Raw genomic sequence first — 24,417 nt, 5'->3', positions numbered from 1 at the left:
TCGTGTCTGCGAGCTTACGAGGAGATCATGGGCAGCTTTGGAAGCTGCGTGGAAGACTCCCCCACCACCTTAGATTTGCACTTAAGGACTAGTGCTTTGGCAGCTGGGTCTAGGATAGCCTGGAGCCAGGGGAGGTGACACAAGTTAGGAGGTTCTTGTGATAATCTGTGGGGGTGACTACAGGGGAGGGCCTGGAGCCCAGCCAGACTTAACTGATTCTATGGATGGGATGAAGGAGGATGAAGAGTAGAGGGAAATGCCAAGATGAGGAACTGAGGCCCTAGGAGGACGACAGTGCCCAGAACGGAAATCAGGGAGAGAAGAATTCTGTTTTAGATGCATTAAGGTCAAGACTTCTGGGACATCCAGTTTGGAATGTCCTGTAGACAAATGTTGATGCCATACTGAGCTTTAGAGAAGAGAACTGGGGACGTCTGTGACCCATCAGTAGCCTAATTAGCTTACTAGGTGAGAGAGAGTGAAGGAGGGGGAAGAGAAGGGCTAGGACAGGACCTGGGGAACAGCCGCAGTGAGGGGGCAGGATGAGTATGGTGAGTGGGCCAAGTAGCTGGAGCCGGGGGGGAGCGTGCATAAACAGCTTTTTCAAGGAGTTTGTGAAAGGGAGGTGAGACGTAAGACCTAAGTTGAAGGAGTGGTGTGGTGAAGTTGTGGCTTTTTAAAAAAACTGCTACAGAGTCGGGGAGAATTGGGCATCCTTTGGCAGTAAAGGAGGGTGGTAGATGAGATTGCAGACTGCTGGAGAGGAATGGGGATGGATGGATGCAGGGCCTCCTTATCAGAGGGTAGGTGATGTCAGTGGATGGTGTTGTAAGAAGAGGCTGTTAGGTGGTACAGAGCACATAGCCCAGGCTTTGGCATCCACAAGGTTTATACAGTGAGGCACGTTGCAAAGCCAGACACCTTGTGTGGGAGGTTGTTGTCTATATAGAATCCAGCTTCAGACACTGTGAAAAGGAACAGGCCACTTCACTTTTGCCTCAGTTTCCTCAACTGTAAAAATGGGGATCATGATGGCACCTCCTTTTCAGCGCTGTGAGAATCAAATGCAATGTTTGTGAAGCACTTTGCAAACCTTAAAGCCCCTGTATAAATGCTAGGTCGTCTTAGCTGTTATGAAGGGGGAGTCCTCATCATACAGCCTCATTTCTGTCAGTAAGTTGCAGGGTCCTTCATTGTGGGCAAGAAGGCATGTGGGATGTTTGAAGGAGGGAGAAGTTTTGGAATAGCTTCTGTGGGGAGTGAAATAGGGGATGGGTTAAGGAGGAAGGACCTTGTCAGGGTTGGATGCCATGATTTTGTAGGGCACCCACATGGCATGGCTGTGAGACTTGGAAGCCTCCAGCAGCATCCAGTGGTCTGTGCGTAGGTGTGGGGGATAGTGAGGAGATGAAAAGACCACTGGGGGAAGATTAGAAGGGGAAGGAGATAAAGCCAGAATGAGGATTGTGGTTAGAAAGTCTGACTTGGAGGCCATAGTCAGACAGGGCATGTCAGGGCCTTTCATTTGGGCTTTATACCCCGAACTTGTCACTGACTTGAGAAAAATATCTTCTTTGGCTGAGACAAAGTGAAGGAAGGAGGCGGAGGGAGCATCTGTGGACAGTGAAGGCCCTTGGTTGTAGAAAGGGAGGGGAGGTAGGTGGTGGGAGGGAAGGTGCTGGCAGCAAAGGCACAAGGAGCTGAGGCTTAAAGGAATCTGGGAATTGGAAGAAGTGGAAGTGAGGAGGGGGAGCTTGGGGAACAGCGCTGATCAAAGTTTTGTCCTTTTGGGGATCTGGAGGCAGCTCTCCCGCCCCAGCCTGCTGCTTGGGTTCTTCTTTGAATGACTGAACTTGTCTTTGAGGCCCGCGGCTCCTCAGATTGATCGTAGGCTTGTACAGTGAGGCACGTTGGAAAGCCAGACACCTCGTATGGGAGGGTTGTTGTCTACAGAAAGCAGCTTCTAGGTGGTAAGGCACAAATAACTTCCCTCTGCTTCTGAAGAAAGAAAAAACAGCCCCCCCCCCCCACCTGGGACAAGGCCTTTCAGCCAGAGGCAGCTAGACTGTGAAACCTGCCTCAGCAGGAACCCTGAAACTGGACTTGTGCCTTTTAACTGCATAGCATCCTGAGAGATAGTGAGGATGCAGTCACCACTTTGTCCCTGGTGCCAGAGAATGAAAGGTAGCTAATTAAATCTTTTGCCCCAATTTGAAAGGGAAGCAGCCAGATTAAAATGCAAAGAAAAAAATGCTGATGAAAGATTGGTTTACGCCAAAATTCACATGACACTGCTCCAGTCTGGGAGTCCCCCTGTGCCTTGGAGAAGACACACATCTCCATCCCTTTCCCCACCTCCTCCCTAGGCTCTTTTACCTCAAATACTCTTCTCCCAGAAGGTGAAATTCACATTTCATTTATGTCCCATGGTTGACTCTGGCCTTCTTTCTGTTTGTGTCAAGTCTCAGCTTTAAATTCATATAACTTTTAACATTTAGTTTACAAATAATTGTCAGACATTTAGTAGTAAAATAAACACTTTGTGTGTGTTTTAAAATTATGGTGAATTGTTTGTGTTGGAATATAACTTTAATAGTATTGCCTGGCCCAGGCCTCCACCATCATTAGGACATACTTGAATTGTTGATGATCACATTTGCTTGTTTCTCTTTCTTGACCATGTTGATGAGCTGGAGAGGGGCTATTTATGGTCACCATTGTTGGGGAGGGAGTTTAGACCCTTGTTCATATTTCTGTAGCTGCTGTGCCCATAGGTTTTCATCAGGGGGTCATGTGAGCATCACAACAGAACGGGAAAGCCACTCAGACCACATTTCTATGTGAATATGTGGGATATTCAGTGATGGGACTGTGTGTTTTCTGATGTTAATTGGGGCATAGACTTATATGTCCTTTGTGTTTCTTTTAATTTTCCTGTTTTGCTAATGCGTGACTATTCCATTCAGGCTTGGGGACTGCTGTGTGCCATTTCACCTGCAGAAGTCTCACTTCGTTTTTTATCCTAAGTATGATGAGGTATATCTTAGTAGTCTGATAGATGTGCAGGCCTGATAGAAGTTAAGTCTAATGTTTAAAGTCTGAATCGTGTTTGCTTTTCTAGCCAAGTAGAACAACTGGTATTGTACATGAAAGCAGCCCAGCTGCTGGCGTCGTCTTTGCATCTTGCCAAAGCCCAGATCAAATCAGGGAAACTGAACCCTTCAACGGCTGTTAAACAAGGTATGGGACTCGGCAGCAGTAATTATTGTCTATGTTCAGTAACTACTAATTCCAGTAAGGGTTTATAGGAGTCATTTAAGAAATAAAAAGAAGAAAGTGTATGCACTGTGCAGTAGATGGAGAAAAAGGTGTCAAAAAGGACCTTTTTAGTAATGTTATTTTAATCAAAAGAAAGCCTGGGGGGGAGATGGATTTTTTAAATCACATTTTCTAAGATCAATCCTAATTGTGCTGCTAGGGTAATGAAGTAGGAAGAGACAAATTAGGGAATGTTTTCTATTTCTGAAATTGATAAATTTGTGCCGTCTTAACTTTTGCAGTTGTCAAAAATCTGAATGAGAGGTATAAATTCTGCATTACCATGTGCAAGAAACTTACAGAAAAGCTGAATCGCTTCTTCTCTGACAAGCAAAGATTCATTGATGAAATCAATAGTGTGACTGCCGAGAAGCTCATCTACAATTGTGCCGTGGAAATGGTAACCATCTTTGGGTGGTTTACAGGGAGCTGCAGAGGGCGTCTGGGTGTGACCACTGCTGTTTTTGAAGGGAACCTGTCAATTGGTGTCAGTCATCTCTTCCTTTTAAAAGAATGCACAGGATTGTCTTCACCCTGAGTCTGTGATTACTTTGTAATGGAATAAATTGAAAAGCTTCTTTTGCCTAATCTTTAATATAATTTACACATTGAACTCTAGAAATGTGCTGGCTGTATGCAGAGTTTTATTCTTGGCATTAGGAGTTACCCAGTGAAGAAGGCAATCCCTGCTTTAATGATGCTTAGAGTCTAGTAGAGGGTGACAGTACAGCCCTGACTATACAAAACTATAGGGAAGCAGGGAAGGCTTCCTGGAGGTGGTGGCACCTGAAGTGGGTCTTGAAGCATGGATAGTATTTTCACAGGCAGAATGGTAAAGGCATGAACTAAAGGCCCTGGGGTGGGCTGGCAGCCAGGGTGTGGTTCTAGTGTTTGTGGAGAGATTAGGAGACAGATCAGGGTTGGGGGAGGCTTGAACAGAGAAATGAGGTACTCAGCTCTGCCCTTAAGAAAGATGTGCCATGTTGTAGAGTTCCTTCAGTGGACCATGGAGCATCTCCCCAGAGGGGTATGTCACAGCCCAGTCACACTTGGGAATTGATTTTTATGCTCTCCTTCCACAGGCCCTGCATTGGCAGACCACAGAAGGGCTACATTTAAGCAGGGCAAATAGTCAGATGTGAGGAAGGCCTCACTTCAGCCTTGGATCACTCCTGTTTATGTGCTGCTGAATGAAGCCAGAGAAAATTCAGGGAATCCTGCTGATTGGGCCCTCACTGTGTCAGGGGTGTCCTCTTACATGTCCCACAGCTCCCCCTCCCCAAATCCTCTCAGCTGAGAACAGATTCAGGACCCTCACCAAGAATTCCTCCTTCTCCCTGTCATCTCTTTCACCCCATCTCACATGAAGAGGTGGCTCTTCTCCTTGCCAAGGTTCTGCAATCTCTTTCTTCCACTCGTTTCTCTGTGGTCTCTTCATCTACTGGCACATCTCACTGATCCTCAGAAAATCCTCACTTGATTCCTTCCCCCCCATCTCTTTTTCTTCCTCTCCCCCTTTCTTTGTGCCCTCCCCCTGTTTGTGGCTAAACCCCTTGAAGGCTGTCTCCAATCAATGCTCCCCCTTACTCTCCACTCACATCTCAGATCTCACTTCCAACCACATCATTCAATTGAAACCTCTCTCCAGAATTAATCTGTATTCTTGGTGGCCAGATTTAATCTACTTCTCTCAGTCCTTATCTTTCTGGACCTCACTGAAGCCTTTGACCCTGCCCCTGCCTTCTTGTTCCATGCTTCTCCTGTTTCTCAGACCCCTCTGATCCCTCCTCAGTCTCCTTTTCTGGATGATTGTCCAGGTCACACCCGCTCCCTGTGGGCATCCCCAAGGGAGATTGGTGAGGGCCCAGGAGCCTCTTCTCCCTTCACGGTCTCCTCAGCTATCACGGATTTCTATTCATCTCTCTGCCTGTGGTTCTCCTTTTTATTTACACAGCCCTGACCTCCAGTCTGAAATGTCCATCTTTAATATCTTGTAGGTGCCTGACACTCCATAGTTAAAAGTGACCATGTCCTCTTTCCCATGAGCCCTCACCTTTTCCTAATTTGCCTCTTACTGTCCAAGGTGGCCTAGTTCTCCACTCATCACTTGCTTCTTTCCCTTGACACTGGTGCACACGTGGACTGTCACAGTAGGCTCTGGTTGGTCTTGCTTTACTTCTCTCTCCATTCTGGTCCGGTCGTCTCCTCCGAAGTCAAAGTGATCTTCCTTAAGGACAGATCTGACTGTGTCACATGCAGCCCTTTCGCCCCCTCTTACCTCCAGCATCAAATGGATAATTCTTTTTGGCCTTTAGAGGCCTCCAGAACCTGGTCCCTTCCTATCTTTTTAAGCCCTGTTGACCTCCAAGTGTGTGCTCTGTGCTCCAGCAGCCCGAGCCTCATCATCCTGACTCCATTTTTGCTGCCTGCCCCGTGGATGACACTTTCTCATCTCCTTCCAGGTCTCAGCGCTGTGCTTTTTGGTCCTCATTACCCTCAGTCCTTTCTCTGTGAGGCTCCTCCCAGTTTATCTGGTCTGTAGCTTGTTTGATTATAGTGCTTGCTTATTATCTGTCATCTCGGGTGACTGGACAGTGAGGCTGCTGGCTTTGCTTGGCTCTGCCTCGCTCAGATCCCCCTCCTCTGTTGCTGGTCCTCTTGGAGATGAAGGACGAACAACAGCCACCTACTCTCTGACTCGACTGTGTGTCCTGGAGAGTGGCTGTCTTCTGCCTTTCTCTGTGTCCCTGGGCTTAGGACATTTCCTAGCTCAGAGTAGGTTCAGGAGTTGCTTGTTGACCTTACTGTTGATGGTTTACTTGTAGTGACTGGCTGTTATTTTTATAAAAAATATCGTGTACATGTCAAGCAGTTTGGCTGTGATAAAGCCATTAAGAAAGTGCATGCCTTGACTCACCTGCCTTGCAGAAATTCACAGACTTAGATTTTGTTTTCAAGTTACTGAAGCATAGAAACAGAATATGTCACTTCTCTAATTGGTTGGTTTTAATATGAAAGAGAGATTGATTATGTGTCATCGGTAACCAAAATGTGTCATATGTAACCAAAATTTAGATCTCTTAAAGTGGAGATGTGAGCAGGGTTAAAAATCAGAAACAGATGACCAGTAACAAAGCTTAAATGTGAGATTTTATCTAAAATTCTTACCTTTTCTCCAGGCAGTTTCAGGTAGTCTTTGCTTCCTTAGAACATGAAAGACTTAATTGTACAGAACAAGCCTTGATTCATTATATTTAAAGATTTAAACTTAATTAATCTAGAGATCTCTAATTTAGATACCTAAATCATAACAGGCTTATTAATTACCCCACAGGTATGTTTAAAACCTGTTTCATAATTTAAAGGCAGAGGGATAGTATTTCTACAGTGGGTACATCCCTTAGATTAATTTTTAAAAATACACTGTATTGATAATCATTTGTTTCCATATCACTTACATTTGTCAGAGTACCCCTTTTCCATCCTCTTTATAACAAAGAATGAAAAAGAGGGGAGCAAAATTAACCAACACATTGACTAGTTGTGCCTTCTGCAGTGTGCCATAGCCACAGGCCCCACTTTTATCAGGATGGGGGGCTCCCTTGGCCATTCCACTCACACACAGCTTCAGGGTCTGTCTTCATCCTTGGGTTTGCTGTTTGCTGGAGTCCTTCTTACTTATTCCACTCTGCACGAGCCCCTCTGCACCAGGCTTTCCGTGTTCCTTCTGGCCCAGCCAGACTCAATTCCATTCACACACTGGGACTTGGTGTTGGGCTCAGAGTTCTGCGATGGAGGGACCGTGGGGGATAGGGAGGTGCTGGAGTTGCTTTGTCCTGTCACTCATTCTGAATTGCTTTGCAAAGGGCTTGGGCCAAGTCACAGCTTTACCAACATTGAGACCGGCCCGTCTGGCTTTTCACAACCCTCCATCCTTGCCTTGGTCACTGCTGCCCATTGACCAAGTATGATGGGGACCTCTCTCCTCAGCAATTGGGAGCATCCTTCACAGAGCTGAGAACCATGGCGCCCTTTGGCTGCTTCTGTCCTGTCCAGCAGCTCTTGGCCTTGTGTGTTTCTGAGAATTGCATATATATGCGTTGAGGAGCAGAGCTTTGTCAGGGGCTCGAGAGAAGTGCTTTGTGCCCAGTAAGCCGCTTCCCTCCCCATCCCTTTGGCCTTCATTTTGTCTGGGTAAAGACTCCATTTCATGCAGCTGAAATGACCCATTTTATCTCTTTCCAGTCAGTCAACAGGCATTTATTGAGCACCAGGAACTGTGTGCCAGGCACTGTGTGATGTGCTGGGGACACAAGGATAGGGAAAAAGGCAATGCTCATCCTGAAGGAGCTCATAGGAGCTCACAGGATCCACTGTCCCTTGTTTGGTTGAGAATTCTCAGGCACCCCTCCCCCCATTCTTTTCTCAGAACTTGTGGCTCATCTGTTCTGCAGCAGAAAGGGAATGATGATTCTGTGATTTGTTTTTCTGAAGAGAGTGAACTTTGGGGACTTCAGAGGTCATCCAGTCTGACTTGAACTGAAGCTCAGAGAAGTTGAGGGACTTGCCCAGGGTCACACAGCAAGTTAGAGGCAGGGCTGGGCTCCTCTACTTTGGTGCTGGACCACGCACAGTGCTTGTAATGCCAGAGTTGTGTCAAACCCCAGCAATGAGAATTCTTACCAAAGGAATAGTCATAGTCACTAAGCACCCTGCATTGCAGGGGGTGCTAAAGTCCTTGGTTCAGAGAAGAGGCTAAATGGGATTATAAGAGTGTTTGTCTAAGTATCTGCTAGCAAAGTTTGCTTTTGTGCAATGCTCATGTGCCCGTTATGCAGTTATCTATACACTAATTCAACTTCATAGTTTCATCAGAGTGCAAAATGGCTCTCTTATTTTAGATGCATTTTATTTGCTCGGGACAGTTTCGAGAGTGCTGATTTTCTCCTGTATCCCCAGGTTCAGTCAGCAGCACTTGACGAGATGTTTCAGCAGACGGAGGACATTGTGTATCGGTATCACAAAGCAGCTCTTCTTTTGGAAGGCTTGACAAAAATCCTGCAGGACCCCGCAGACATCGAAAACGTGCACAAATGTGAGTGTGTGTGTGCCGGTGCTGGGAGCACACTCGTCCTCTCTGGCCTCAGCTCAGGAGGCTTCTCCTTCACAGCACCTCCCCTGTTCAGAGGTTACTAATTGGAAAAATACAGTCTGTGTGTTCAGAGGAGCAGCTTGATTGTGTCCCAGTGAAAGTGCTGGAGGGCAGGGGAATATCGTCCCGCTCAGAGCTCGTGCAAACACTTCGCTCAGGGCCACCTCCAGGCAGATTCACATGGTCAGCATTTATAAAAGCACCTACTGCTTTCCAGGCATTGTGCTAAGTGCTGGGGATGCAGAAATAGATGAGAGGTGGTGCCTGCCCTCAGTAACCCCAGCAAACAGTCCAGGTTGGCTGAGTCTTATTCCCATTTTCAGAAGAAGAAATCAAGTTGGAAACCAGTGCTCAGAGATTAAACGACTTAGGCAGATCACACCCTAGTGAGGGGTGGATCCCTCGGGATTTGGTCCTGATTTTAGATTCTAAAAGTCTTGGGCTCTCAAGGTTTGCCATTTGAGCAGGTTAGCAGTTAGAAATAAATGTCTCCAGGTTTGCAAAATCTACTTGCCTGTAAGATGAAAGGGTTGGAGGGATGGCCTGCCATGCCCCCTCCAACTCTAACCTGGGTGTATCTGGATGGCTGTGAGTGAGGCTCTGGGTCCTTAGAGAAGGTACGGAGTCATGGTCTTCTTTTAAATTTCAGGTAGTTCAGTTATCCATGGCTTATACTGTCTGTCTTACAGGACATTTTCTGGTTTTGCTTGCAGATAAATCTAGTATTGAAAGAAGGCTGTCTGCACTCTGCTATGGTGCGGTGACTGTCTATGAGCCATAGCCTCTCCCATGGACCGAGCAGCAGTGACATTAGTGGGGTAGGGGCCGGGGCCCTCCCCCAGGGAGTACTGGTGACTACCAAAGAGAATGCCATTGATGCAGAGAAGGACAACGGCCCCTGAACTACTGCTGTATTTGTAAGGATGGTGTACCGGGTAGAGAAACCCCCTCTTTCCTTTTTCTCTCTTAGAAGCAGAAATGAAAGACTCTCTCTAGGTTTCAGTCTCAACTTGGTAAGTGTGCCTTGGACTGAATGATGGATCAGTGCAGTTGTCCTGCCCAAGGATCTTGGGGATGCTTCCCAGCACTGGGGGAAGATGCTGCTGGAGGTGGAGTCTCCTTCCAAGTTTGCCTCTCAGACTGTCAGGAAATGCCGAGGCATATGGCAGGAAGGGCCAGGTCTGACTCTTGGGGTGAGGTTGGCTCAGACCTGCATCCAGAAAGGGACAAGCACCTTTTAAAGGGATGATGAGTTGGCCTTCCTCTGTCTCGAGTCCCGGATTTGATCTGATGTGGCTACATGCTTGATCTCCTTCCAACAGATTTCATGTTGCACTAATTTACTAAAGCAATTGTATTGGACTTTGCAGAACTATTAATTTAACATCAGATAAGGCACAATGGACTTACTCCAAAAAAGTTTCATTTTATTGTAAATAAATCCTTTGCGGAATTTCAAATGTAACTTCTAGGAGAATTTTAAACAGACTGTAAAAACTTATATTCATGTGACCCTTTGCCTTTTTTTACCTATTTGTCTACAGCTACCAGTTTTTTCAGTAATGGAAACGTTTTGAGTTCCTGGTTTGTTTTTACTTTTCCTATATAAGGCTTGGTTGCGTTTTTTGTTGTGCATGCAGAATGTGCATTAATTAGCGCCTGTGATCTCAAGGGGTGTGTTAAAAGCGCTCTCTGTCTACAGCTTCTTGGGCAGTATTAGAACCAGTGCTGGAAATTGAGAGGGGCTCTCCCAGAATGTTGGGGCCTGAACCAAGGTTGGTCATCTAGATGCTCGTTAGTGATGTGGGCTTTCTACATCAAGCTTATAAAAAATCAGGTTTGTTTTTTCTTAAGGAAGTGGGGGTGGGAGCTCCCACACCTGGGTAGGCACTTTTTATTTCAAGCTCAATTCTTGCAGCTTACCAAATAGTAAGGCCTGGAGTGTTTAGGCAGATTGCCTCAAGACTCCTCTGGAAGTGGTTCCAATATTGTATTTTATTTTGTTTTGGTTACTTAACTGCTTGAATACTTGAACAAACCATTCTCCAGAACAAAATCATTTTAATCCTTTTAGATAACGTGGTCTGAACTCTTGACAAAGTTGTGTAGTAGCTCATCCATAGCATTGTAGTGTACTGATGAAAACCATGCGTTTCTCTTTACTTTGACAAAGTAATGTAATTTTTACCTTATTTATCTGTATGAAATTCCAACAGTTAATTTGAACGTTTATTTATATAATGTTTGTATTTTTAGGTCTTTAATACAGTGTTTCTACCTCTCATTTGTAACAGCATGCGTTCTTCTGGAAACTAGGGAATAACCCACTGAACTGTTGTGTGAGAGCCTTTTTATTATCGCCTGTATAAATGTACATTAAGGTCAAATAAAACTGACAACGGTTTCTAGGTGCAGTTTGGTCTCTTCCAAAACTCTGATTCCTGGGAGGCAGGCAGCTACTTTTCATTCTGGATAACAAACAGAGTGTTTATATGAAATATTACCTGTATTTCCAAGGTTTGCAGAAACTTTAAAATAAGTTTTCCTTTGATCCTCACAACCACCCTGTGCGGCAGGTACTGTTATCCCCATTTTGACAGATGAGGAAACTGAGGCAGAGGTTAAGTCACACTGCTAGCAAGTAAGCCCAGACATGAACTCAAATCTTCCTGACTCCAAGCCCAGTGCGCTGTCCAACGCCTCACCTCACTGCCTGTCCAGATACCCCACGCTTCTCTGTTACAGATGTTAGGATCATAAAAGGGTAGAATCATTGATTCTTAGCCATTTGCCCAAAGGCCAGTGTAACTCCTGGGAGTCCTTCCCCAATGCTTGACTGAGTGGGTGGCTTTCCTCAGTTCCTGTTTGGGCTGGCCAGTCTCATCCTTTCCAGGTTCCCCTTACTACTTACTTTCTGGGAATATGCTATGAACATGGTAGATATAGCCTGCATCACAAGCCTCTGGAACTGATCCATGATCCAAATTGTCCTCCAGCATCCCCTTGGCCAGCAGATTGGAAAGTGCCTTCCACTCCTACACCATCAAATGTCCCTTGTCTGGGGATTCTCCCCTCTGTTTTATTAACCCTCTGAGGCCCATATTTCCAGAATATTAGGGCTCATACCCACATTGTTCTTCCAGCATCACCCCCTAAAACTCAATAGGTTTATACCAGACTCTTATTCCTTACTGTGGCCTCTCCCCCAACCCCATTCTCCCTTTCTTCTTTTTCTTATAATAATATAACTTCCCTCCCCAGTGTCTAGGTCTGAAAACCTGTCATCTTTAGGTGGGGAAAAAGAGATTGATCAGTTGACAGGCTCTATTAATTCTACCTGGAATCTCTTTCCTACTTAGTTTTTCCTTATCTCTGTCTTGGATTATTGCCTCTAACATCCTTCTGTGTCTCATCCATTTAGGGAAGGGGGTGGATCTGAACTTAGGGTTTGTTCCGTTGCTTTTTTTTTTTTTTTGCTCTTTGGAGGAGGGAAGGTAGGGCAATTGGGGTTAAGTGACTTGCCCAAGGTCACACAGCTAGTTTTTTGTGTGTTAAGTGTCAGAGGCTGGATTTGAACTTGGGTCCTCCTGACTCTAGGGCCGGTGCTCTATTCACTGTGCCACCTCGCTGCCCCTGTTAGGTTGCTTTAAAAAATATTTTGGCAATAGTATTTCAGCATATTTAGTTTCCTAAGACATTCTGAGAAGGGCTGTCTTCCCTCTTTGCTAGTGGGGACTTTGGTTTTTTTGTCTTCTTATCAGCTGATATGAAGGAACAGTGGGAAGATGAGTTTGTCTGGACCGAGTGTATGAAGGGGGAGAGTCATGTAGAAATGAGGCTGGAACAATGGCAGAGGCTGGGATGTGATGGGCTCAAATACTTAGTGGGGCTTTCTATTTGCTTCTAGACATAAGAGCAGCTACGGAGGTGGAGTAGTGGATGACTTGGTCACTTAGCCTGGTGCTGGGCGTGTTGAAGATACTCAGTAATTAATTACCCATTCCTTGGATGTTACATTTGTGCTTTGGCCCGCTGTGTGGAGTCTGAATCGGAATCAGCACAACCAATCCCCTTTGGAAGTGGAAGGCCTCATTTCCTGGTGGACTCTCTCATCCAGAAAGTGGAAATTGATGGGCCTTGACCCATTTTCCACTTAAAACAGACCTTTTTGATTTTAAGGGAGGATCAGTTATTGTTGCAGCATGAGATCAAAAATACCTGAAGTGCCGAGGAATTCTGATGTCTTTTAGGTGTCTTGGTAACACAGTGCGTTAGAGCACCTGGCCTGAAGTCAGAAGATCTGAGTTCAAGTCAGACCTCAGACTCTCACTATGTGACCTCGGGCAAGTCACTTTACTTCTGTTTGGTTCAGTTTCCTCCTCTGTAAAATGGGGATAATAATAGTACCTCTGCCCCCCCCCCCCCCAATGTCTTCCTCCCCATCACTGTGAGGATCAGATAATTGTAAAATAATCATATAATTGTTTATACATAATATATTGTTTACAATTGTAAACAATCAGATAATTGTAAAATACTTGACACGTAGTAGGTACTATGTAAATGGTAGCTGCAATTATATGAGTCTGGATGTTTTTTAGTGATGTTTTCATTAATATTATACTTGTGTACAGCTTTCTGGCTCAGCACTTTCCTTCTGCACCACTTCTTACAAGTTTGCCCTTTTCTCTGAATTCCTCATATTTGTAGCTGCTGGAGTATAATAGTATTCAATTATATTTGCAGCCTCTTCAGAAGCAGCTTTTTGCTTCATAGCATGTACCTATCTCTTTTCCAGATCTCTAAGCACCAAAGAGAAACACAAATATAAGGCAGAAGGAGTTTCTAAACCCCGCCATGAAGGACAGTCACCAGGGGTTGGTGCTAAAAGGCCAGGCAGCCTCTCTCTCTGGCTGGTGGGGTGTAGGATGGCTAGGATCTGGTGTGTGTAGATGGGTTCCCCAGGGCCAGCCTGCTGAAATATTCATCTGGAGTCAGCTGGTCAGGGGTTTCACCTACAGCTCCTGCAGCAGTAGTAAGAGAACAGAAGTGAATTGTACTGAACGTAGTCCTGCGGTTCAGTTAAAAAATATTTGGGAGTACCCATCTACCAGAAAAAAATGGAGAGAAAAAGACTTTTGGGTGTTTCTGGCCCTACATTGTGAGAAGGGGACAGAGAATGGAAGAAAGAAAAGTGAGGGCATTAGAGTCAGACTTTTTATTAAAGCACCTGTGATTTACTGAAGTTACTCCAGATTTAATTAATGCTTAACATTGTGAGTTCACTTTAGTGAATTCTATTTAGTCTAAATGCTGAGTAAATTCTTTGGTCCTTTACTAAGAAGGAAAACAAGACTGGGAATCCCAAGTGCGTGGGGGCAATATGAGCTAACTAGAGTTATGATTTGGGGGGGTGGAATTAATCCATACTTCTATACTGGAAGTCTTAAGGCTGTGCATTAGGGAAAGGCCTCTTGAGTGTTTCATGAGCTGGCAGAGCTCCAGCCTCAAGCACCACCTAGTGGTTAAGTATGATGTAGCACCCTGTGGCATCTGCCCCAGACCACATTCCTAATGGAGAAGTACTGTTTGTACTGGCAGTCTTGCCAATGTTCCCAACCTATATGTCCCCATTTGACCATTCCCTAGTTAGAGGGCACTCTTGTGTGGGTTTCTTTGACCCCAGCTAGGTAGTGCAGTGGATAGGATGTGGAACCAGAAGACTCATCTTCCTGAGTTCAAATCCAGCCTCAGAGATGTGTGACCTTGGACAAATCACTTCACCCTTTTGGCCTCAGTTCCTTATCTGTTAAATGAGCTAGAGAAAGGAAATTACAAACCACTCCACTATTTTTGTCAAGAAAACCCCAGAATAGGGTCACAAAGAGCGACTGAACACAACCAAAAATGAATACTTCTATTTAGTGCCGGCATGCTTTGCAGTTCTCACATTTTTGTTTTTGACTCAGGCCCTCAGTTTCAATGTTCCCATTGTCTCATGAGAAAAGCCTGAGGTTTAGGGAAATTTGGAAGTCTTTTGAGGGTTATGTAGTGGGAGGACTGACAGAGCAGAGACTGGAACTTGGGTTTCATGCCTTCAGGCCTCACTCTCACCTTTACAGCCTACTTTGGGCACAGTGTGGTAGTGACCTTCCCTTAAAGCCCAAGTACAAAGCTGTTCATTAGGTCTCTTTCTACCCTTCCCTCTCAACTTTATCTCAGAGGTCATGACCATTTCTTCCATTGACTATGCTGCCCCTTTCAGAGATGACCAATCCCTACTTCAGATGGGAAAACTTAAAAGCTCTACCTAGACAGGTTTAAATTATTCAGCAGCAACACCAACAGGGTGTCACAGCCTTTGGCAATAATTGTGTTTTGGACCCACAATTGCAAAGAACCCTTCCCTTCTCACTGGCAGACTGTGCTTCATTAAGTCCTCAGTGTCCCTTGATTTCTCTTGTGGTCTAGGGGTGCTGGGAACCCCAAAATCCAAGAGGACAGGGTGGGGGTCTGCCTTGAAAGAACTGGACCACTCAAGCCTTCTTTCAGTCAGAGACAAGGTTTATGTCACCAATATAAGCCAGATTTTAAGAATCTGGACAATTTAATGGGGGAAAGATATCAACACTTTTATGCAGAAAGACTGTGGGAAGATCTGGGTGGGATTAAGGAGTGTCAAGTAAACTAATGAAGGTGGGCTGGGGTGGGCCAGATGTCCCAGGGGAACCCCAGGGACTGGGTTCCTGAAATTTGTGGGATAGTTCAAGGGCCTTTCCCTTTTGGGGCCCAGATCCCCCGCACTCAATCAGTCCTACTCCTCAAATAAGGGGCAGCCATAACTAGATACTACCTCAGATGTTCAGTCAGGGTATCCAGTCTTGCTCATACCCCTTCTCAAAATGCTTGTGTTCTACAGGAACATGGCCTACCCCTGAACATCTGGGTGCAGCCTGGCCATTCCCTAGGAACATTGACCCCTTGATGGTGCTTGAGTTTTCTGAGGGTTCTTCCCAGCTGTTTCATTAGTCAGAGCACGCACAAGACCCAGACACAAGGATATTTCCAAGAGAGCAGGATAAGGATGTGGTCTAAATGTTGATTTCCCTTAGTCCCCAGTGCCTCCTCCCAGCCAAGAGGGATTTGCAGAGAAGGGCTTGTTTTGCTTCCTACTAGATACATTCAGCATCTGCTGGAAAGGCAGAGGCCCAGGAGGATTAGTCAAGGATGTGACAGGAAATAGCAGAGACAAGGAAGCAGAGATTCAGGAGCTGCCTGAATGTTGCCAGATCAGAAAGGCATGGGGAGGCTTCCTCCCAGGCAATGGAAATGGCATAGGACACAGGTGAACTTCCCTTAAAATTTAACTGTCTCCTTGCTCAAAATTCCAGCTCTAGTCCTCCTGCCAGACAGTCCCAATGGAATTAAGCAGGCAGGCAATGAGGCTGTTCTCTTGTGCTATTGTGAGAAGAAACACAGAAGGTTTGTCTCTGCCTCTGTTCTATTTGCTCTATAGCCTATAGTGACATTTCTCCCCCTTCACACCATTCTTTCCTCCATTAGAGTCAATCAGCAAGCCCATCAGTGCCCACTAAGAGCCAGGCACTGTGCTCTAGGCTCTGGCAATATAGAGACCAAAAAAACGAAACAGTCCCTGCTCTAGAAGGTGAGAACAGGGACTGATTTTTGCCTTTGAGTCCCCAGCTGGGAGGTGCTTAATACAGGCTTGTTGGATGAGGGGAGGGAACATGGACATAGAAATATATTGAGAATAAATACAAAAGAAGCAAAGCCCTTTTCCAATGATTCGCCAAGGGAAGGAGATGACCCTAGGTTATCTTTGGCTTTGAATCAACTCTATTCCCCCTCTACCCAATAAGTTATCACTTAGCAGCTAGACCTCTGATGCCAGCTGTGTAGAACTCCTAGGGGAGTGAAGATGCTCCCCTCAGCCAATGCAGGGCAGTACCTTCCCTGTAACTGAGTCTTTTTAAAGAGTAACCTGGAGCTCTGAGAAGCTAAATAACTTAGCTAAGGTCATATAACCAGTACACATCAGAGGCAGGGCTTGAATCCAGGTCTCAAGGCTTTGAAAACCCCCTTGAACTCTCCTTGAATTTCCCTACTTGATCTGGTGTTCTCCTGATCCTCTCAGCTGGCCTTCCCTTACCACTGCAACCAATTCTCTGTTATCCTTAACCTCTGGATTGCCTCTGGCTTCTTCCCACCATTTTATCTAGACTTCTAGTCACCCCAGCCTACTGGCCTCTCCCATCAGGATCCTCCCTAGGATCCCCCTCCAATTATCTCAGACTACATGGCCAACCCTAGATCCCTCCTATGGTCTTTCTGTATATATGATCCATTTTGTTTCCATGAAAGTGCTCAGATTCAATCTGGCCCACTTATATTAGTGTTACAAATGTTCAGATTCCTTAAAAGTTTGGCCAAATATGTTGGATCTTTAATAAACCTTGTTTTACTTTGACTTGAAGAAGACATGAGTTGAATTCATTTGGGCAGGACCTGTGTGTTGCTATTTCAGGATCCCAGTGCCCCTAAACCTCAACATCCCTAGATGGCATAGTTAATAGAACACTGGACCTGGAGTCAGGAAGACCCAAGTTCAAATCCTGCCTCTGATGTTTTATTAGCTGTGTGACCCTGGGCAAGACATTTAATCTGTTTGCCTCAGTTTCCTCATCTGTAAAATAGGGAATAATAATAGCCCCCACCTCCCAAGGCTCTTGTGAAGACCAGACAAAATAACATTTGCAAAGCCCTTAATGCCTGGCAATGTTAAGCATTGTAGAAATGTTAGCTATTATTGACACAGTGTCACTCCCCTGTTTCTGCAAGGAAGGGAGGCAGGTAGATTTTCTCATTTCTCTTTTTTTTTTTTTTTAAGCAATCAGGGTTAAGTAACTTGTTCAAGGTTACACGGCCAGTTATTTCTGGGTGTGGTGCTGAGTGTCTGAGCCCGGGATTCGATCTCCAGGTCGTCCCAACACTGGAGCCAGTGCTCTTACTCGCTGAGCCACTTGGCCGCCCCTAAGCAACTGGGGTTAAGTAACTTGCTCAAGGTTACACGGCCAGGTGTTTCTGGGTGGGTGCTAAGTGTCTGAGCCCGGGATTCGATCTCCAGGTCGTTCTCACACTGGAGCCGGTGCTCTTACTCGCTGTGCTACCTGGCTGCCCTCTCTTTTTTTTTTTTTAAATGAATTTCACCATCAACAGCAAATGCAAACATTTCCACATAGGCAAATATGGGATGGAGGAGGCCGCTTTAAACAAGAGACCTGTGTAGAGCTCTGGCCAGCCTGCTCAGCCCAGTGGATTGTAAGGTGAGAGCCTTTGTATGTATTCTCGAATGAATATATGAAAAAACATTTCTTAAGCGCCCACTGGGTGCAGAGCATTCTCCCCTGGGCAGGCCACACTTGCAGTATTGTGTTAGGCTTTGGGGGGCCAGTTTAAGAGGATGGGGATTAGAGGCCATCTCCAGCATACTGACTGTCCTGTGGTGCTGCCTGCTCCCCCTCCTCCACCCCACCCCATCTTTGTGTTCTGAAGGGCTTTTAGGTGGAAGAGGGAGGGTACTTGTTTAGCCTGGACCCAGAGGGAAGCTCTAGGACCTGTGGATTATAGGAGGATTTATCCAACAGTAATAAAGAACGCTGCCTTGAAAAACACTGAGTTCCTAGTCCCTGGAGGTATTTAAGCAGAGACTGGATGGTCCCTGCTGGAAATGCTAGGGATTCATGCTTCAAGCAGAGAAATCACAGTAGGTCATTGAAGGGTCCCTCCCAGCTCAGATTCTTTATTTTCCTCGGATTTTCTCCCCTTTCTGATTCTTTCTTCCTCTGCAAAGCTCAACATCCCAAAGGCTCAGGTCGGCCTGAGCACAGACCCTCTTTCTTGCATCAGGAAAGCAGGCTGGGTTCATTTGTGTGCCCAGGAATGACCTTCCTGCACAAGCTGCTGAGACAAGAACGAAGAATTAAGACTGAGGTCTTGTTATTAAGTTGCCCAAACTTGATGGTTTTTCTTTTCTAGTTCTTGGAAGCTTGAAGGTTGTCCCTCTGTGCCGCCTCTTGCTGACCTCTGTTCATTATCTTCTGACAGCAAACCCGATTGGTTTGTCCAGGATTCAGGCATATAAAGCAGGTGATTCCAGGATGCCTTCCTCAGCTCACCCACCTTTCCAGATTGATCTCAATGGGACAGGTCCTCCAATGCTGATTTCTTTGGGTATTAGCATGTCGCTGGATGGCTTAGCCAGGGAAGGCTGAATTAACCCATTTTAGCAGTTTCTTTGTTTGGCTTTATAAGGGCCTGTCCTGTCCCCAGCCATCACAGGAGGGTCCTCAGCCTGAAACTCCCCCCCAGGCTGCCCCTCTGACTGCCAAAATCCCCTCACTGGCCAAGTCCAAAATTAACCTGAAGCAGGCCCTGGGGGTCTGTGAATAGGCATCACAGGGATCTGTGAGCTTGAATAGGAAGAAATTATATCTTCACTTTTCACCAGCTTTTGGTTTCTTTTGCAATCTGGGATATTTTATTATTATATGTACTCCAAAACTTGATTCTGAGGAGATCATAGACTTCAACTGAGAAGGGTCCAGGACTCAAAAAAACAGAAGACCCCCAAGTTGATGAAATGGAATATAGCCTGGGACATTAAAGTAGGGAGCCTGATGGCCTCCCTTTCCCTTGTCCCATGACTTCTGCCCCTTTTGCAACATGAGAGCCCAGAGGAAGAAAGAGGTTCATTAGAATTGATTGGTAAAGAAATTCTGCCAGTCTCTTTGTCCATGAATCATCTCCCCAGGCCCTCATTTTCCTAGGGGAAGACAAGAATTCAGAGACAAATTCTGGTGGTCTACACCCAGGAAGAGGAGCTCCTGACAGTCCTGCCCTGTCCTCCATGGAGCTGTCCCTTCCCCACCTCTGGCCAGGAAGTTGTCTCCTGGTGTGGAGGGTAAGAACTCTGGAGCTGGAGAGAGGTTCAGTCCCACCACGGACTCTTTGTTCCAAGTGTGATCCTGGGCACATAGATTTAGAGTGGAGAAGAACCATACAGGTCATTTGCTCATTTTACAGAGAGGAAGACTGAGTACCAGAGATGGGAATTGACTTGTCTACAGTCACAAAAATGATGTGTCAGATCCAGGACAGAAATTCCACTGCATGGAGTTTCCTCTCCTGTCACTGACCTTCTAAGCCTCAGTTTCCTCATTTGTAAAATGGGGAGAATAATACTTGTAGTGCTTAATTCACAGGGTTATTGTAAGAATCAAGAGAATATTTTAAAGAGCTTTGCAGACTTTGACAGATAATATAAATGTCATTATTTTTCATCCTGCTCAAATGCCACCTTTTCCATGAAGTCTCCCCCAATTCCATCATTCTTCAAGTGACTTTCCTTCCTTGGACCTTATATACCTTATATAACCTTTCGTATGCATTTATCATGTTCTTGGATGTGAGACTTGTGGTGTCTTAAAGCTCCCCTTCCATCTCTCCCTCATATGAATCCAGCTGCTGATGTAGCCCTGTCTCCTGCCAGGGGAGAGGCCCCATCCCACGCTGGGTACCGTCCTGGCTCTGTCTGCTTCAGAGGATAGGATCAGCAGCTTGCCCCATGCACTGAGTTGCCCCACACGGACACTGATCTGGCCTTGTCTCTTGCTGTGAGATGGCTCTGTCTCCCTTTCTTCTGCCAGCTGCCCCAATGTGTCTTTGCTGTGCACTTTTGCAGGATTCTGGTCATCCTTTGTGTGCACTCCTGGACTGGACTGAAGAATTTGTAGCTGATTTTCTTTGTCATTGTTTATTCTGGTCCATCTTTTAAAGAGCATCACTGGAGTGTTTATAAGGGATCTGGGCTCCTCGAGATCCTAACATGCTGACATCTTCCCACACATTCCCCACCCTATTTTCTATCACAGTTATTTAGACTTTTATCTTCCCAGTTCCTGCTTTGAGATGACACCTTCAAGCTGTTCCCAATCCAAGCCCTTATAACCTCTCACTGGGACTTGGTCTTTCTGATTCCAGTTCAATCTGTCCTCCACATGGCTGTCCTCACAATGTTCCTAAGGCAAATGTCTTTTGACCATGTCACTCCCCTACTCAAAAATATCCAGTGGTTCCCTATTGGGATTGGTATTTAAGGCACTTCAGTCTGGCTCTTACCTACTACCTTTCCAAATTTATCTCACATCCCCTTCACACACCCATCATTCCAGCTAACATGCCACTCCCTGAACTTGTCACCCAATCTCTTGCCTTCATGCCTTTGCCCAGGCTGTGCCCCATGCCCAGAAGGGCTTCCCTTCCTCAGCTCTGCCTCTCAGAATCTCTAACTTCCTTCACAGTTCAGCTCAGGTGCTGTCTCCTATGGGAAGCCATTCTTTATCTCATAGTGGTTGTTAGCATTCTCTCCCTCCTCAGATTAAATTTCTTTTTGTGTATGTCAGGGGTTCTTTATCTGGGAGAACTCATAAATTAAAAAAAAATTGAATAATTTTGAAATAATAATTATTTTGAAAAAATTTTGAATAACTATTTTATTTTATTCATTTAACAACATTATTCTAAGAAGGTGTTTATAGACTGCTCTAAAATTCCCAAGGGGGCCATGACATCAAAAATGTTAAGAGCCCTGTCCTACATACCTTCTCTCCAAATAGAAAATAGGATCCTATATAGGGTAGGGACTATTTCATACCTATCTTTTTACCTCCAGTGTTTACTGATTTAAGTATTTGTTGAATTGAACTGACTGAGGGCAAAGAACCTTTAAAAAAAGTCTTTCATTTCCTCAAGATGGCAAATTCCATCCCACGAAACAGGAAAAGAACTAGAAAGCCCATCTTCTAGGAGAAAGGCTGCCTTTCTGGCATAGGCTCTGGGGAGGCTGGCGGGCCTCACACACTGTTTGGGTGCATGGATGCTGAGGTTATCCTCAGTCAGCCTTCCTGCTGGGCTAAAAACAGCCCGCATGCCTCATGCCTAAAGCGTCACAGGTTTACTTTCAGCGTATGAAAATTACAGATCTGCTTTCCACCCGCTCTAAATTTAAGGTCTTTTTACGCCTGCTCAGCTGTCTACATCCTCTTTTCCGGAGTGACTGAAATTAGCCACAGGCTGATTTGTTTCTTGGTGGATGAATATAGTTCAGAGCTCTTCATGGAGCACCAAGGGTCCTTAGAATGGCGCACAGATTGGTATCAATGAAGAGCAGTGTGGTCCTCTCCCTGACCCAGGAGCTAGTCCCGGATTCGTGGGGAACTGGCCAGAGATGGACAAGTTCATTCTCATCTGGTCCTGGACTGGTCTGAGTCTTTCCACTGGGTGGGCTGGGAATGTGGGGATGGATCATTCGGAGGTGATAACCTTGATGGGTTCTCATCACAGGGTCACAGATTTAGAGTGGAACGGGACCCTAGAGGCCACCTAAGCCACCCTCTCATTTTGGTATGAGGAAACTGAGGCCCAGGGAGATTGGGACACACACAGGTAGAATTTGAACCTGGGACCTTACTCCAGAACCAGGGCTCTTCCCACTGAGCCTCTGACATCTGCCTAATTTTGCGTCCACTCCTCAGGCTCCAGTGGAGTTCTTAATGTAATTAAATTCCATTCCTGGAAATCCCTTGAACACACACACACACACACACACACACACACACACACTGGCTAAGGCTGCCATTGAATGACTGACATTCATATAAAATGCTTGAGCTGAAAGAGGGTGGCAGTGCACTCTAGTGAGTAGGGAGTTGGCCTTCAAGTCAAGAAGACTGGGGTTAATAATAATAATAATATTAATAATAATTAATAACAGCTAACAGTTATATAGTACTTACTATGTACCAGACACTATGCTAAGCGCTTTACAAGTCAAATTTCATTTGCTTCTTACAACTACCTTGGGAGGTAGGTGCTATTATGATTCCCATTTTACTGATGGGAAAACCAAGGCAAACAGGTTTCCAGACTTGTGACCAGGGTCACACAGCTAATGAGTGTCTGAGGTTGAATTTGAACTCAGGTCTTCTTGGCTCCAGGCCTGGTACTCTGCTGAATGTAAACCTGTGATACTCCAGGCATGAGGCATCTGGGCCATTTTTAGCCCATCAGGAAGGCTGCCTGAGGATAAGCTTAGCACCCAAACAGTGTGTTGGACCCAACAGCCTCCATGGAGACTTCCCTAAGAGAGGTTTTCTATTTCTTTTCCAGTTTTGATGGGTGGAGTTTGCCATCTTGAGGAAATGAAAGAGATTTTTTTTTCCTTCCAAGGTTCTCTGCCCTCAGTGAGTTTAATCTCTAGCTGCCCATTAATAACTCCTGGTGGGCTCAAAGAGTTGCGCTGAATCCATTCCTTCTAGGTTATGGACCAGGTATCTGCTCCAGACAGGTTTAGTCCTGGGGAAGACTGGCCTCTAGTGAGAAGTGGTCTAGGCCCCCTTTCCTCCCAAGTCCCCACCCTCGTGCTCCAGGGCTCCAAGCCCTAGGTTTGGGTTCACATTGTGAGTTTCTCTAAAAGATGTATATTCAGTGTAAAATATAAATCAGGGATGGGCAAGTATCATGAGAAATGCTGAAGGATAGGACACAGTAACTGAAAGTCAGATTCAGTAACTTATTACAACTATTCCTTGGGAGGTTATTTACAACATCTAAATATGAAGCAATTTTCAGTATGGCTGAAAAAAAATATCCATATTTCACCCTTCTTGGTATTGTCCAAACAACTTCTGGTCATTTTCTACTAGTGGTCATCTCCAGTGAAGAAACTCTGCTGGCTGCCAGTCAATTAGGTTCCCCTGTGGACCTCTGGATCTCTCAGACCCACAAGATCACCTTCAAGGGCCTAGACATATCTATATCAAACCTACTCAACAGTGTAAACTCACCTGTACAGTGACCACCTCAGAAGAGGAACCACAAATCAGAAAAAAAGCAGTCAAGGGGCTAGAAGAAGCTGGTCTACTTGAATTTCCTGTTTGAGCTGCCATGTTGAATATGGTCGCCATGATGTGTGGGTGGGGAAGCGCCAGACCTGCCCAATCCTTCACCAGAAGTCTCATAGTTACAAAATACCACCTAAAGAATTGAAGGAAGAGATTAAGCTAGAAACTGTCTGTCTTTTCAACAGATGCAGTTGTGGGCGAGGACCAAGGGACCTCTACTGAAAACCTATGAAAGTGACAAGTCCTTTCAGTATTGAGTCACATATGTGATTGTGCAGAATAGGCAGGGAATATGTGTGACATGTAGTACTCACAGTATGATAGGATTAGGGATCCAGAGCTGGAAAGGACTTCAGAGATCATCTAGTCAGTTCCATTTTAAGGACTGAGAAACTGAGGCTCAAAGAATTTAAATGATGCCCCAGATTGCATGGGTAGTGTTAAATGAAGGATTTGGGCTCAAACTACAGTAACAATTGAAACCAAACATTGCAAAATTAAAATGACCAAGTTTGTCTCCCAAAGAAGAGATAGAATGACATCTCTTTCTATGGTAGCTAAGAATTAGAAATTGAAGGGATGCCCACCAATTGGAGAGTTGCTGAACAAGTTGTGGTATGTGACTGTAATAGAGTATTATTATGCTATAAGAAATAACCAGCAGGATGATTTCAGAAAAACCTGGGAAGATGTACACGAACTGATACAAAGTGAAATGAGCAAAACCCTAGGGAACATTGTACAAAGCAACAGCAACATTGTATGATGATCAGCTGTGAATGACTTAGTTATTCTTAGTAATGCAATGATCCAAGACAATTCCAAAGGGCTAATGATGAAAAATGCTATCTGCCTTCACAGAAAAAACTGATGTTGTCTGAATGCAGACTGAAATATCTTGTTTTTCTCTCTTTCTTTTCCTTCCTTCCTTCCTTCCTTCCTTCCTTCCTTCCTTCCTTCCTTCCT

At 45.3% G+C, this 24,417-nt stretch overlaps 1 protein-coding gene and 1 long non-coding RNA gene across 7 annotated transcripts in view; one reads left to right on the top strand and one right to left on the bottom strand.

Annotated features, from left to right (window-relative positions):
• Positions 1–10,874, top strand: part of ULK2 (unc-51 like autophagy activating kinase 2) — a 75,304-nt gene extending 64,430 nt beyond the window's left edge. For all 3 annotated transcript variants that reach the window (XM_069089609.1, XM_069089607.1, XM_069089608.1), the window contains exons 24-27: positions 3,122–3,240; positions 3,561–3,718; positions 8,278–8,413; positions 9,184–10,874. In XM_069089609.1, the coding sequence (XP_068945710.1) occupies positions 3,122–3,240; positions 3,561–3,718; positions 8,278–8,413; positions 9,184–9,251 (481 nt within the window). In that variant the 3' untranslated portion in view covers positions 9,252–10,874. The remainder of the gene's footprint in view (positions 1–3,121; positions 3,241–3,560; positions 3,719–8,277; positions 8,414–9,183) is intronic.
• The window catches only part of LOC138162445 (uncharacterized), a 40,047-nt gene continuing 26,343 nt past the window's right edge, over positions 10,714–24,417 (bottom strand). For all 4 annotated transcript variants that reach the window (XR_011168637.1, XR_011168639.1, XR_011168638.1 and 1 more), the window contains 2 exons: positions 23,395–23,584; positions 10,714–10,938 (listed from right to left, as the gene is read on the bottom strand). This is a non-coding gene — a long non-coding RNA (uncharacterized lncRNA). The remainder of the gene's footprint in view (positions 10,939–23,394; positions 23,585–24,417) is intronic.

This window comes from Petaurus breviceps, unplaced genomic scaffold (genome assembly GCF_028583685.1).
Source record: "Petaurus breviceps papuanus isolate PSGF00001 unplaced genomic scaffold, PetGlider_PUasm1.0 186, whole genome shotgun sequence".
NCBI lineage: Eukaryota > Metazoa > Chordata > Mammalia > Diprotodontia > Petauridae > Petaurus > Petaurus breviceps.
This window is presented reverse-complemented; position numbering and strand designations above follow the sequence as displayed.